Genomic DNA, 12,375 nt, shown 5'->3' with positions numbered 1-12,375 from the left:
TCCATTTAATTTTCCCTAGTAGAACTTCTTTTAGTCGTAAATATTTTGAGGAATAATTGACAGAACCTTGACACAAATCTTGACAGAAAATTGAAAAACAAGTTTACACTTCTTTTATTGTTTAATATGCACATTGTGGTGGAAAAAATGTTACATTGCTGAAGTATTATTAGAGCTGAAGAATAAGTGAAGCTGAAAGGGTTCGAGAGCTAAACATCCCAATCCTGGTTTCCCAATCTACAATAAATGCCAGTGTTCAAATTATGTATTTCCACTTCATAAAACATTTTTACATACTACAACTACAATACACAAAATGAACAAAGCAATGTGTTGTCCAGTGTGCAAACTCAAACTTTATTGAAGGTTCTGCCACCTACAAGCGCACAATCGTTTCAAGCAAAACCTGGTAGATATGCTTGTACATCAGATGAGTAAAGACTTTCCTTATATTATCCTGAATTTTATGGGCTACCTAAGCATTGGTCTCATCAAAGAGAACTAAAGAAAAATGCTCCTGAACTGATGAAATGTGTAGAAATGGAACCTGGGATCATAGAATTGAAAGATCCAACCATTGTATGCTCAGAATAGTCTTCCTGTACAGAGGTCGTGTTACCAATGTGATATACAAAAAGCAGATCGGTTTCAAAATTTTTGGTCAAAAAATAGAACATTTTGCTCTTTTTGTTCTGTGAAAATGTTTTTCTAAAGTATTCCTGAGTAGGGCCAAAGATTCTGAGCACAACGATTGGAATTCGTGAAAAATATTCAAGTGCTTCATATACCTTCAATTTTTGGTGATTACCAATAAATAGAATTTTACTAAAAATGTTTCTCACACAACCTTTACAATATCATTTGTAAAGCTTGCGATATGACAATGATTCTGTAGTAACGGGGTGCAAAAAACGATGTCTGCCTTCATACAAGCGTGGAATAAAGTTACAATGCCTCAGCGTTACAAATGTAACGCTGCCAGCAACGGTAATCGAATTTACATGATAAAATGCATCATAAGACCACAAACTTCAATATTGACAAAATGCGGGTGCGCTACGGCAGTACACATGCAGATGTTATTTAGTATTTTGGAGAACACAGTAGAGGCAAGGAAAAGAGTTCAACAGTGAAGGGCCAAGTTTGGGGTCTCGTGTAAAGGTGCGGCCATATTAGTGAAATTTCACAGGAAGTTTCCAATGTCAGAAGTCACTTTCAACCCAAGCAACATGGCAAACTTGCGTTACCAACTTTGACATGAAATCTGCATGAAGAACTTTTTCGTACTTGCATGAAACTCCAATTGCGTGAAGCACCCCTCACACAGAAGTCACTTCAAACCAAGCAGCTGTGGGGAATTCACTTGACCAACATGAACACGAGCGAAATCTGTGTGAGGAACTTTTGCATCCTTGTGCGAAACTCCCAGTTGTGCAGATTCCTATTGAAATGACTGGATTTCACCAAGCTAGGGTAATTGTGACCGCACCTTAAAGCTATAAAAAAAATATTCAATCTGCCATGTCATACTATGCCACTTCCCAAAGTGACGCTACTCTAAAAGAGCTCACAGCAACAAGCATTTCCCACAGGGACAATGTATGGTATCGTACACTTTGATAATCTCAATCGAGGGGAATACTGAATTGAAAAAAGAGCTGCATGCGCTCAGGCGATGTTGATTATTCAGGAAATGAGCTCAGTCCTTCAGTTCCATCTCTGTACATCCCGAATCAAGGAGCTTTGCTTCTCAAAGGGATATGGATATCATGATGCCATTAACTGAGGACTTAATTGTCATGCTAATCCAGTTGAGAGGAGGAGGAAGAGGAGAAAGGCTTTTCTTCACATCTTAGCGCTACACTGCACGTATTATCTCTCGCCACGTCTCATTTCTCCCTGTAATACAGCAGATACATCTTCAGGGGTTCAGGTAACGGGAGTCTTAGAATCTTCTCCCTCAGAATATTAACGGGAGGCTCTGCATGAGCGCAGCCGCTTTTGCTTTTGTCCTCTTCGGTGCCGCTGCATCCTTCCTCGTCCTCCTCGGGTAGGTCTTCTCTCACTCGGCGGCAACCCCTTTCCTCTTCCTCCTCCACTTCCTCTTCTTCCTCTTCCACCCCTCCGGGATAGTTGCAGTCGTCCATGGCTGTGGGAATCATGGAGTCGTGGAGAACCACGGAGTTGACGCACTGGCGGTAGAAACGGCGGCAGAAGCGGCGCCGTTCGAATCGGGGCCCGTAGCGGTGCATGGCCCGGGCCCCTGGGAAAGACACCCGTCTCTTTGTGCGTCCTTCCTCCATAGCTATGGGCTGCCGCAGAGTGTGGCGAATAGCAATCCTGGACAAGTCCTGCAATGTCCGCACCTCAAAAATGGCTGCAATGTAGAAAATGAGGAGGAAAGTAGAGATAGTGTTTTTGTCAATGCACAGTTTCCTGTTTAGCATTTTGAAGTTCAATAATAATACAGAGTTTCTGCAGGATTTACAATTTAAACCATTTCAAATATTTTTTTAAAACCATGCAATGTAAATTTTTGTTTACTTGTTTTCCAGTTCAAATATCTAAAGATACATTTAGTCAAGAATCAAAATGACTTAAGATATAAACATAGTCCTGTTTTCTGTAACTGATCAAAATTAATTTATGATTGAAATAAAAACAAATATCTGCTAATTGGCAGATATTTGTTCTTTTAAGCATAAACTCACTTCATTTTGCCTTTAATTTTTAATTAATTCATTTTAATTTAACTTTCATTTTTCAAGACTTTATTTTATATTTGCATCTTAAGTAAATGCATCCTGATTTAAGAATACTTCTTAAATAAGATACAGTGTTAAATATTTTTATTGGATTTTTTTTTTCCGGTGCTTGCAAGATTTAATGCCTTGACTTAAGAATTTAAGACTTTCTGCTCTGATTTAAGATTTTTTTTTTTTTTTAAGTAGAAGGGGAAACTTTGACTTTTTACAACCTGCAGAAACCCTGTAATAATGACAAAATGATAATAATAATAAAATTTGAACTTTATTTTATTACAGAATATCACACAATTTGTCTTCCGTGTTTTAATATCCATGTCTCTGTTATGCAGTACTTTGTTTGCCAAAAAATGAAATGAATTCTTAAATTTTTATTTTTCAAATATTAACTGTTAATGTTTTATGCCTTAATTTGATAGCACCATGTCTGATAAGTTTATATAACTAAATTATTGCATACTATATGTGACCATGGACCACAAAACCAGTCATAAGTGTCAATTTTTCGAAATTGAGATTCATACATCACCTGAATAAATAAGCTTTCCATTGATGCATGTTTTTTTAGGATAGGACAATATTTGGCAACTATTTGAAAATCTGGAATCTGAGGGTGCAAAAAAATCTAAATATTGAGAAAATCGCCTTTAAAGTTGTCCAAATTAAGTTCTTAGCAATGCATATTACTAATCAAAAATTAAGTTTTCATATATTTGTGGTAGGAAATTTACTAAATATCTTCATGGAACATGATCTTTACTTAATATTCTAATGATTTTTGGCATAAAAGAAAATTCAATAATTTTGACCCATACAATGTATTTTTGGCTATTACTACAAATATACCCCAGTGACTTAAGACTGGTTTTGGAATACAAACTGCTTTTAGATTTTGAAAAAAAAAAATGTAAATCATCACATTTGATTAAATAGTCACAATTACTAATAGAAGAGAATGAAGGACTCTTCACACCAAGAATTTGTAACAAAAGTTTTGTAAATAATAATTTAGGTAAATTCGTTTTTCACAATGGTATTTTCCTTTTTTTTTCAGAATAGGGGGATAAGTCTTAGTGTAAAAAATAAAGGATTCACAAGGGGAAAAATTATTTTGAGATTTTAAAAAAAATTCCAGATAGGGCCTGTTTACATCAACGATAAACTATATAAGCATCCACACCAACAGACAATAATATTCCATTTATTATAACCGTGAGCTGTGGTTTTGTTGTCGACTGCTTTAAATGCAGGAGCTTTTAAAAGTTGAATTCTGATTGGCTGTCAATGTTTTTTTTTTATCATTCACCAGCTGGAAAAAGTTGTTATGAAATTGATTCCAACAATATCGTATCTCTGTGTTAATATTATAGTTGTGGTCTGGATTTCACTATTCTCTTAGCATGGTCATTAAAACTATAATTATAGTTATTGCTATATTTATAGTTGTGGGTGTAAATTACCCCTTACACTGTAGTAATGAGTTGTATTTTGTGTGACAGCATGTAAATGATCAGAGATTTGCTTTAATTTGGTTATACAAATACTCATTGGCCTTGGTGTAAATAGTTTTGGTGTGGAAAATCATTTGCAATTAGTGTTCTTGTTTGTTCTGGACTCACGTAAAGGAACGCTCCTAGGTCTGCCATTGACATTCTGTTTGGGCTGGACGAGCGGGGCAAAGGTCACAGCGATGATTTTCTTGGTCTCCCAGGAGCTCTGACCTGTGCGGGTGATCTTGGTCAACTGCAAAAGAGTTTCTAATTAATTACACTAATTACACATCATCCCATGTGAATACTAATTACACTTGTGTGTACATTGATTTTCTGTGAGTAAAACACAAATACATTTAAATAAAGAAATGTCACTTTAGGACACCATGAAATCAAAGGATTCATTTTATGTCTTTTAGCTTTTGCATTTCTTCATTTATGTTCACACATGTGTAAACTTCACAGTCTTTTCCTCACAGAAAAATGGGCCAAAAATATTAAATGCTCATTTTGTCCACATGGTCTTCTCTAAATATTGCCCAATAAAGTGAGACTAAAGCCATTTTGTATGTCAGGAAATGCCAACACAAGAAAGAAAACTACATTCATCAATCCACTTCTAGACAATTAAAGTCTCCTTTAAAACCTGCTGTGCAATAAGAAGACATTAACTTGATGAATAAACATGTACCCACCTTCTCCTCCAGGGGGAGAACTAAGACCCCGCCAACCTTTAGCAGGTTCTTCATGTAGTTCTCATACTCTTTCTGAACTCCTGCTCCACAGTACACCCTGTCATACTGCCGGCTCTCCGGAGGGATCTCCAGACAGTTCCCCACCACAAAGGTCGGCTCACAGAACTCAAACCTGTAGCCATTAAACAAAATCAAGTCATAAAAAAAGGATTTGCAAAGCATTTTTAAAGCTACATTACAGGAAATGGCTCACTTGTCAAAGCTGTCGCTGTTTTTGATAAAGTGGTCAAGTTTCTGATATGCATAATCAACCACATCCACATGCAGTTCCACACCGTGATTCACACCAAATGGACCTGGTGACAAATGACAAGTAAATCAATTGTATGCAGGTTTAAGCTTAAAACATGGGAAAAGAAAAGAAAAACTGAATTGGGTAATAAATAAATTCAAAATAAGATTTTAATAATAAATTGATAATTTTGGCAAATAAAACTAGCCAAATGTGACAGTAAAGATGCTATAAAAAAAAAATCTATTTCAAATACTTGCTGTTCTTTCGAACTTTCTACAAATCAAACAATCCAGAATAAAAGTCAGAAATATTAAGCAGTAAAACTGTTTTCATCACTTATAATAATAAATGATTCTTGAGCAACAAATCAGCATATTAGAATGATTTCTGAAAGATCAAGTAAGACTGAAGACTGGAGGAATGACTGCTGAAAATTCTTTTACTAAATTCCTTTTAAAATATTAAAATAGTTATTTAAAATTGTAATGGAATTTCACAATATTACTGTTTTTACTGTATTTTTGATTAAATAAATCCAGCATAAAAAATTCAATTAAAATAATAATAGGGATGCAAAACAATTAATCGCATTCAAAATAAAAGTTTATGTTTGCATACTATATGAGTGTGTACTGAGTATATTTATTATGTGTATATAAATACACACACGTACATGTATGCATTAAGGAAAATATGTTAGATTTATATATAAAATATTTATATTTATGTATAATATACATTTTATATAGTACACATAATATGTAAACATAAACTTTTATTTTGAATGCAATTAATTGTTTTGCAGCCCTAAATATTATCTTTTAAAGGATGTTTTAATATTTTTCCTGGAAAACAAGACAAAAACCAATAAATAAAACGTTTTTTTTTTTGCAGTGCGAAAACACTTACCCAGTATAAGGCCCACCATGGTGCTGAGATAACCTGTCCCACTGCCCAGATTGAGAAAAGACAGTCCAGGCTGCAGGTCCAAGGCCTCCATCACCTCCGAGTAGATGCATGGAGCAGACAGATGGAGGTTTCCATGCCTCCAGGCCAGGTCTTTATACGCACTGTCACGGTACTCCTCCAGGTAATAGTCCGCTCTGTCAGTGGCTCTGAAGGCCCTCTCCACCAGATCTGAGCGGATGTAATGGGCCTCCTTCAGGTTGTCAATCAGCTCGTCGTTATCCTCACCCGCGCTCACGGCTCCACCCATGATGAAAGCAGAAGTGCTTCTAAGGACAGTCCTGAGGTGTGCCTATCACTGTCTGGAGGGAAAAGCAAAGCATCTCAGATCAAACCCAGAGTAAGTTGTTAGTAAAATGGTAGAACGTTCTTACAGAGCTTTATACTATTTATAAACAAACATAGAATCTGATATATTATATAACAAACATGAAGAATTCCTAATCGAACAACACCTATACATTAATAATAATGAAACTGTTTTAGCATCATGTTTTATTTAGTTGTAAATGACACCTCCAACAGACTGCTGTCTAGCAGGTGGGAAGAAAGCAAAGAATGATAATTAAGACAGCTAAATCTTTAATGAATCCCAGCATGTCGGATATCTGAGGTGAGCTGATATGCCAACAAACTTGACAATAAGACTCACATTTGCCTTCAACTCCTTCTCTCACTCTCTGTTTTTAGAGGTCGGACAATGCCAAGTAAAAAGTGGCACACTGTTACGTCTGACTCAAACTCTTGGCAGCACCTCCATTTAAAGCAGAGATATGGTTTGTTTGTCATTTTGGCAAGCAGACAAAGAGCACATGGGTAGCTGACACATAAAAAAAGGCTCAAATTTAGATGAATGCATATGTGAAAGTGTATATTTATAGAGCTGTTACTGTTTATCATTTCTTGTAAATTTTGTACCATTTCAATTATTTTATACAATGATTTTTATCTTATTCCATGATTATTTGATGAATAGAATAGGGCAGTCGTGGCCTAATGGATAGAGAGTTGGACTTGTAACCTGAATAACCCCCTCAATACCACGACTGAGGTGAGACCCTTGAGCAAGGCACCGAACCCCCAACTGCTCCCCGGGCGCTGCATCATTGGCTGCCCACTGCTCCGGGTGTATGTTCACTACTGTGTGTGCACTTGGATGGGTTAAATATAAAGACCACAAATTCCGAGTATGGGTCACCATACTTGGCCACACAAGTATGGTGAAGTCGTGGCGTGGCCTAATGGTTAGAGTCGGACTTGTAATCCAAAGGTTCGAGTCTCGGGCCGGCAGGGATTGTAGGTGGGGGGAGTGAATGTACACGACTCAATACCACGACTGATGTGGCCTTGGGCGCCACAGCATAAATGGCTGTTCACGGTGTGTGTGTGTGTTCACTGCTCCAGGTGTGTGTTCACGGTGTGTGTGTGTTCACTGCTGTGTGTGTGCACGTTGGATGGGTTAAATGCAGAGCACGAATTCCAAGTCACCATACTTGGCCGTATGTCACTAAGAAAAAGAAAAGAAGAAAGTTCAAAAGAATTTTAAAACAAATATAGCTAAATATTGTGTAACATTATAAATGTCTGTACTGTCACTTTTTATCAATTTATTGAGTCCTTGCTGAATAAAAGTATTGATTTCTTTATTAAAAAACTAAAAACATACCCCATATTTTGTTACATTTTTGCTACATTTAATAAAGGTACTATTAGTAATGTGTTATTAATAATATGTAAGACATAATACGTAAACCATGATCACAGCACATGCTAACATATCAATGGTCCCATTTGTAAACTGCAGGAAACTTACTTTTAATAAATAACTGACTGACAATATAAAATTGCAGAATTCAAAGTATTGTTAAAATAAATGAAACAAATCAACAGTAAAAACAAACATGGCTGAGGCTTACCCTTTCCCTAAAACTACCTCATTGTTGGCAACTTTTGGTCTGATTGAGCAACTCAGTAATTATTGACTCTGTAATTTCCATACAGTTACAATTGTGACCAGAAATACAACAAATACTTAATAGTTTTTATTTTTTTTTACTTTTTGGTTTCAACTGGGCTATCAATGAAGTAAAATAAATAAAATGGTGGGGAAAATATGAGCTTTCAAAAGATACATTCATAATTATAAAATAGCAGTGTTCAGTATTGTTTTGTTTAATATAGATTTTAACAAAACAATAGCAGGAAATGTTAACAATCCACAAAACACGTTAAATATTACATACTTATTATAGGTCAACTTAGGTAACAACAAAAGCACCACAGACTAAAATATCACGAATACCAAAATGGTGGGCTGGTCGCTTCTTTCACTTGCCAGATCAATTTCAACGAGACGCGCTATAAAATGTACATCATATTACTCTTTATCATTTAATCTAACAGATGAACTATTGAGGTCGTGATGGCACCATTCAACTATTTATAACGAACATGTGACAGCACAGCACTGTTTGAGCCGATCATCACATTCAGCAAAACAAGACACGAGAAAAACACAAAGCAGCGAAAAAACCTAAACGTATTCGAGCAAAAATGACCCAATGTTTTAACCCAGTAACTGTCCTATGTAGGTCACGTCTGTATTATGCATTTAACAACAGTTAACTGCAGTCTGTCGATGCACGAGGAGAAGCTTTACACAAACAACGGACATAAACAAAAGAGTCTCCGCCACACTGGCAGTCAACATCTTACCGTGTTATGTCGGACCTCACTGGTTGTCTCGTGCAAACCAGCAATGTCCATCGATTACATTAACGCGTATGTCGTATATTTGGATCCGGGCACAATAACCTGACTGCGAAAAAATTGATGCGATGTAAACATAAACCAGCTGACGCACTGACGTCACACGCACGAAGACGTCAAATGCATTGTCGCGGGAGATTCGATTCGTCTTAGTGACTCGATTCTTTTAAATCTTTTAACCAAAAAGATTTGTTTAAATTGAGATTCGAGGGTTGGTTTGTAAAAAAAACCCCAAAAAGCAGACACATATAAACGTCACATACACATAAACACATATAAAACACACATTGAATTTATAAATACAAGAAAAAAGGAGAAATAATAGTGCGTTTATTGTTTCGCCTGAGGCAATCATTGAGTTTTGATTCTGTGTTGTGAGTCAATGAATCATTCATTCAATCGATTCTTTAAAAGATTCATTCAATTCTGTCATTCCTTGCGACTGTCTTATACTTTCTTAAAATTTAGAAATAGTATAAGCGTTTTCACCATAATAGAACATCTACTGTACAATTTTGTTTCTCAATTATATCCAGCAAGACAACAAAGACTCGTTCAGTCGGTCAAAAGATCCAAAGATGCCTCCTCGTTCAGCTCCGCTCCGAATCTTATTCAGACTCGCCGACCTGACAACTGCTTCTTCACAGCTCTTTATCAAAGGTAGGGCACAACAGTGAACAAAATGCGTCCACTGCATGGAACAGGAACGTTTAGTTTACTAACAACATTCATTCAAGTACATATTTACGAAGTTCAAAATCCCTCATACACAATTTGATATTCATGTCAGAGCACTCAAAGCAGTTATTTTTATATTTTCTCTTTATTCTTATGAACAATAATGATTAAAGAAAAGCATTTGGCGCAAATAAGTGATGTTTCCAAACTTTTCAAGCACCTGTAGATTCATTCAAGCTTAAATGCAGTTATACATATATCTGGTAATTAGCAATATATAATTTCATCCCATTTCTAAAATGAGTGTCGTTATTAGACACCGTTGTAAAGTTTCACATGAATCCTTATTATGCTGAGAAAGTATTAATTTGAATGTGGTAGTGTCTCCAGCAGAGGTCAGAATGTAAAAAGCTTAGATTTACAAATGGTGGCACACTTCTATCTGTTTGTTGTCAGTCTATAAAAAGACTAATTTATAAGCCAAACAGACTGTAAACATCTCTCATCACAGCTAGCAGTATCATGATGCTGACAAAGATGAAATATATAAAAGAAAATACTAGTCAATTGGCATACGCTTATTATTTTCTGAATTTCAGTTATCAAATCGATGAATCAAGACAGATGGAACCATGCAGTGACCAAAAAATGTAAAACAAAACATTTAACTTGTGTTTGTATCTGAACTTTTGACTCGCACGCACATCATGTAGGAAGTGTATACTCAGAAAGATCACATTATTGACTCTTTATTTATGTTTTCCATATATAACACTGAAATGAACGATACCTCCACAAAACAGACATTATTGTTCTCTTTTAACACTGATATCAATGAGCACAGGTACAAGGATACACAAACACGGTCACAATCCAAAACCAACTACACACTTCATTTCCGAAGTTACCTCGAATCACGCACAGCCATAGCTTGTCCTGCTCAGAAACAAAACCTCAGTAAGGAAACTACCACTGCTACAAAAGTGACTAAAACATGTAGTCTATCACTGTGAAATTGCTTATTATTATTATTATTATTCTTGGAAGTACCGTTTCTTTTTTTGTTGTTATTTTCTAAAGGAGAATCATTTTGTGGCTACAAAATCACCAGTAAAAATAGCTGATCTCTGTAAAAAGGACGCAAGAGGACAAGCCTTGGCCGTGGGTTAAAATACAAGTTTTTTTTTCGGCATTTACTTGGAAATATTCTTGAATACAACAACACTGTCCTTTATTACAAATGTACAGAATCCCATTGTTGTCAGAATAATGCCCTGTGCATAAATGCTTCATCTTTGATACGTTCCATGATTATTTCAGACTCGATGAAATGACCCACCACACAATTTCATACCTGAATCAGAATCACAGTTTTGGGAAGAATAGTGTTACGTATTGGGACTTATTTCAGGTCGAACGATAAGCTGACTATTGGATTTCAATGCGATTCGCTCTTGGTGTTCACCACGTTGCTGAATTCCTATTACCTCTCCCCCCTCAAAACAAGGAAGGAAAGAAAAAAAGGAGAAAAAGTTGGCATCCTGAGTGGGATTTGAACCCAGTCCTTAAATGTAAACACACCCTTTCCTGCAGCGAACAGAAGCGAGAAAAGGCACACATGAGAAAACCACAGAGCTGTAAGCTACAGTACCTACAGAATGAGGGCCGTTTTGGTTCTATCAGCTTAATGGGACAAACAGTGACTTTTTAGCTGTTATCGTTTCTCATGAAATGACAGAGGAACCGTTTTAATTGACCTACAGTTGGCACAAGTCTTGGAGAGGCCGGACTCTCAAGTACAAGGTGCTAAATCAAGCCTTATTTGGTTCCACGGGGAGGGGTTACATATGCTAACTTGCATTTGCAGATGCTACACTGCTCCAGAGAACATGCTACATTATTAGGCAGATTCAACACACTCGACCTTGCCACGCAACATTCGTAGCTGCTCATCATCACCGACAGCAGGCGTTTAAGAAGCAAGCATCAAGGAAGAATAATTCACACATGCTTTAGGCTATCTCATGTCAGTAGTAATAAGCAGATAGAAATGTTTCTCCCATCATAATAAGACGATATGACATCTGTAGTGAGTATTCCCGCTACGCAATTTAATAGAAGGAAGAACTCTAATGAAAACTCTGCCGTTACAGATAGACATCGTCTTTAGATTGCTCTTAAAGCAAATGAAACACTGTGGTATTGAAATGCAACACACACATCTTTCCTGCGGAAAGGTTACATAGAACGAGGTGAATGAGGCCGATCTGACATTCTGTGGAAATGGACAAAGATTTATGCAACTAGCGTCTCCTTCGTTTTCTCCGTGTGCGAGGGCACGCCAATGACAATCTCAGAGCTCAAACCACTTTTTTTTTCTTCGTTGTAACGAAGGGCTTGTTGCCGAAAGCTAACAGATCTGATACCGCACATCCGATTTTGGACTTTTTTTGTATTGGCGACAAGGCAAAAACATGTCGGTCAAAGGGCATTTGACATTTCAGACAGGATACAGGTTCACATTAAACAACAACAAACAAGTCAAAGACATTTGTGATATTTGATCCCAATTCTGTTGGTGCAATAAACAGTTATCTGTTAGCCATTTGTACCTTTTTTCAAATGAAAATAATCCACTAACACACTCGCGCGCACATAAAGAAAAACCTTTTGGTTGAAAGGTCATTAGTTGGCATTCAAGATTTTTGAAAAGT

The 12,375-nt window shown here is 36.5% G+C and overlaps 1 protein-coding gene across 4 annotated transcripts; it reads right to left on the bottom strand.

Annotated features, from left to right (window-relative positions):
- Positions 1 to 81: 81 nt before the first annotated feature.
- On the bottom strand, positions 82 to 9,107 carry LOC306859185 (protein-L-isoaspartate O-methyltransferase domain-containing protein 2-like). 4 transcript variants are annotated; one of them, XM_079400088.1, is made up of 7 exons: positions 8,930 to 9,107; positions 6,867 to 7,721; positions 6,158 to 6,516; positions 5,207 to 5,309; positions 4,954 to 5,125; positions 4,385 to 4,508; positions 82 to 2,377 (listed from the first exon to the last, which is right to left on the bottom strand). In XM_079400088.1, the coding sequence occupies exons 3-7, from the start codon at positions 6,462 to 6,464 to the stop codon at positions 1,890 to 1,892; spliced, it is 1,194 nt and encodes a 397-aa protein (XP_079256214.1). In that variant the 5' UTR covers positions 6,465 to 6,516; positions 6,867 to 7,721; positions 8,930 to 9,107; the 3' UTR covers positions 82 to 1,889. The 4 variants fall into 4 exon arrangements, with proteins under 4 accessions (XP_079256214.1, XP_079256215.1, XP_079256213.1 ...); XM_079400089.1 differs by having other exon boundaries at positions 7,236 to 7,721; positions 8,930 to 9,084; XM_079400087.1 differs by having other exon boundaries at positions 6,158 to 7,721.
- Positions 9,108 to 12,375: the final 3,268 nt, after the last annotated feature.

Source organism: Barbus barbus, assembly GCF_936440315.1.
Source record: "Barbus barbus genome assembly, chromosome: 40".
NCBI classification, from domain to species: Eukaryota; Metazoa; Chordata; class Actinopteri; order Cypriniformes; family Cyprinidae; genus Barbus; species Barbus barbus.
The sequence above is the reverse complement of the archived record's forward strand: the minus strand, read 5'-3'. Positions and strand labels throughout refer to the sequence as shown.

What these genes read in the sequence shown, in the direction of transcription:
- LOC306859185 (XM_079400087.1), bottom strand. Translation starts at nt 6,464, where the DNA reads ATGGGTGGAGCCGTGAGCGCGGGTGAGGATAACGACGAGCTGATTGAC. An exon ending in CATGGTGGGCCTTATACTGG is followed by an intron (nt 5,310 to 6,157) that starts GTAAGTGTTTTC and finishes ATTTGTCACCAG; the next exon opens with GTCCATTTGGTGTGAATCAC. An exon ending in TTCTCCCCCTGGAGGAGAAG is followed by an intron (nt 4,509 to 4,953) that starts GTGGGTACATGT and finishes ACTCTTTTGCAG; the next exon opens with TTGACCAAGATCACCCGCAC.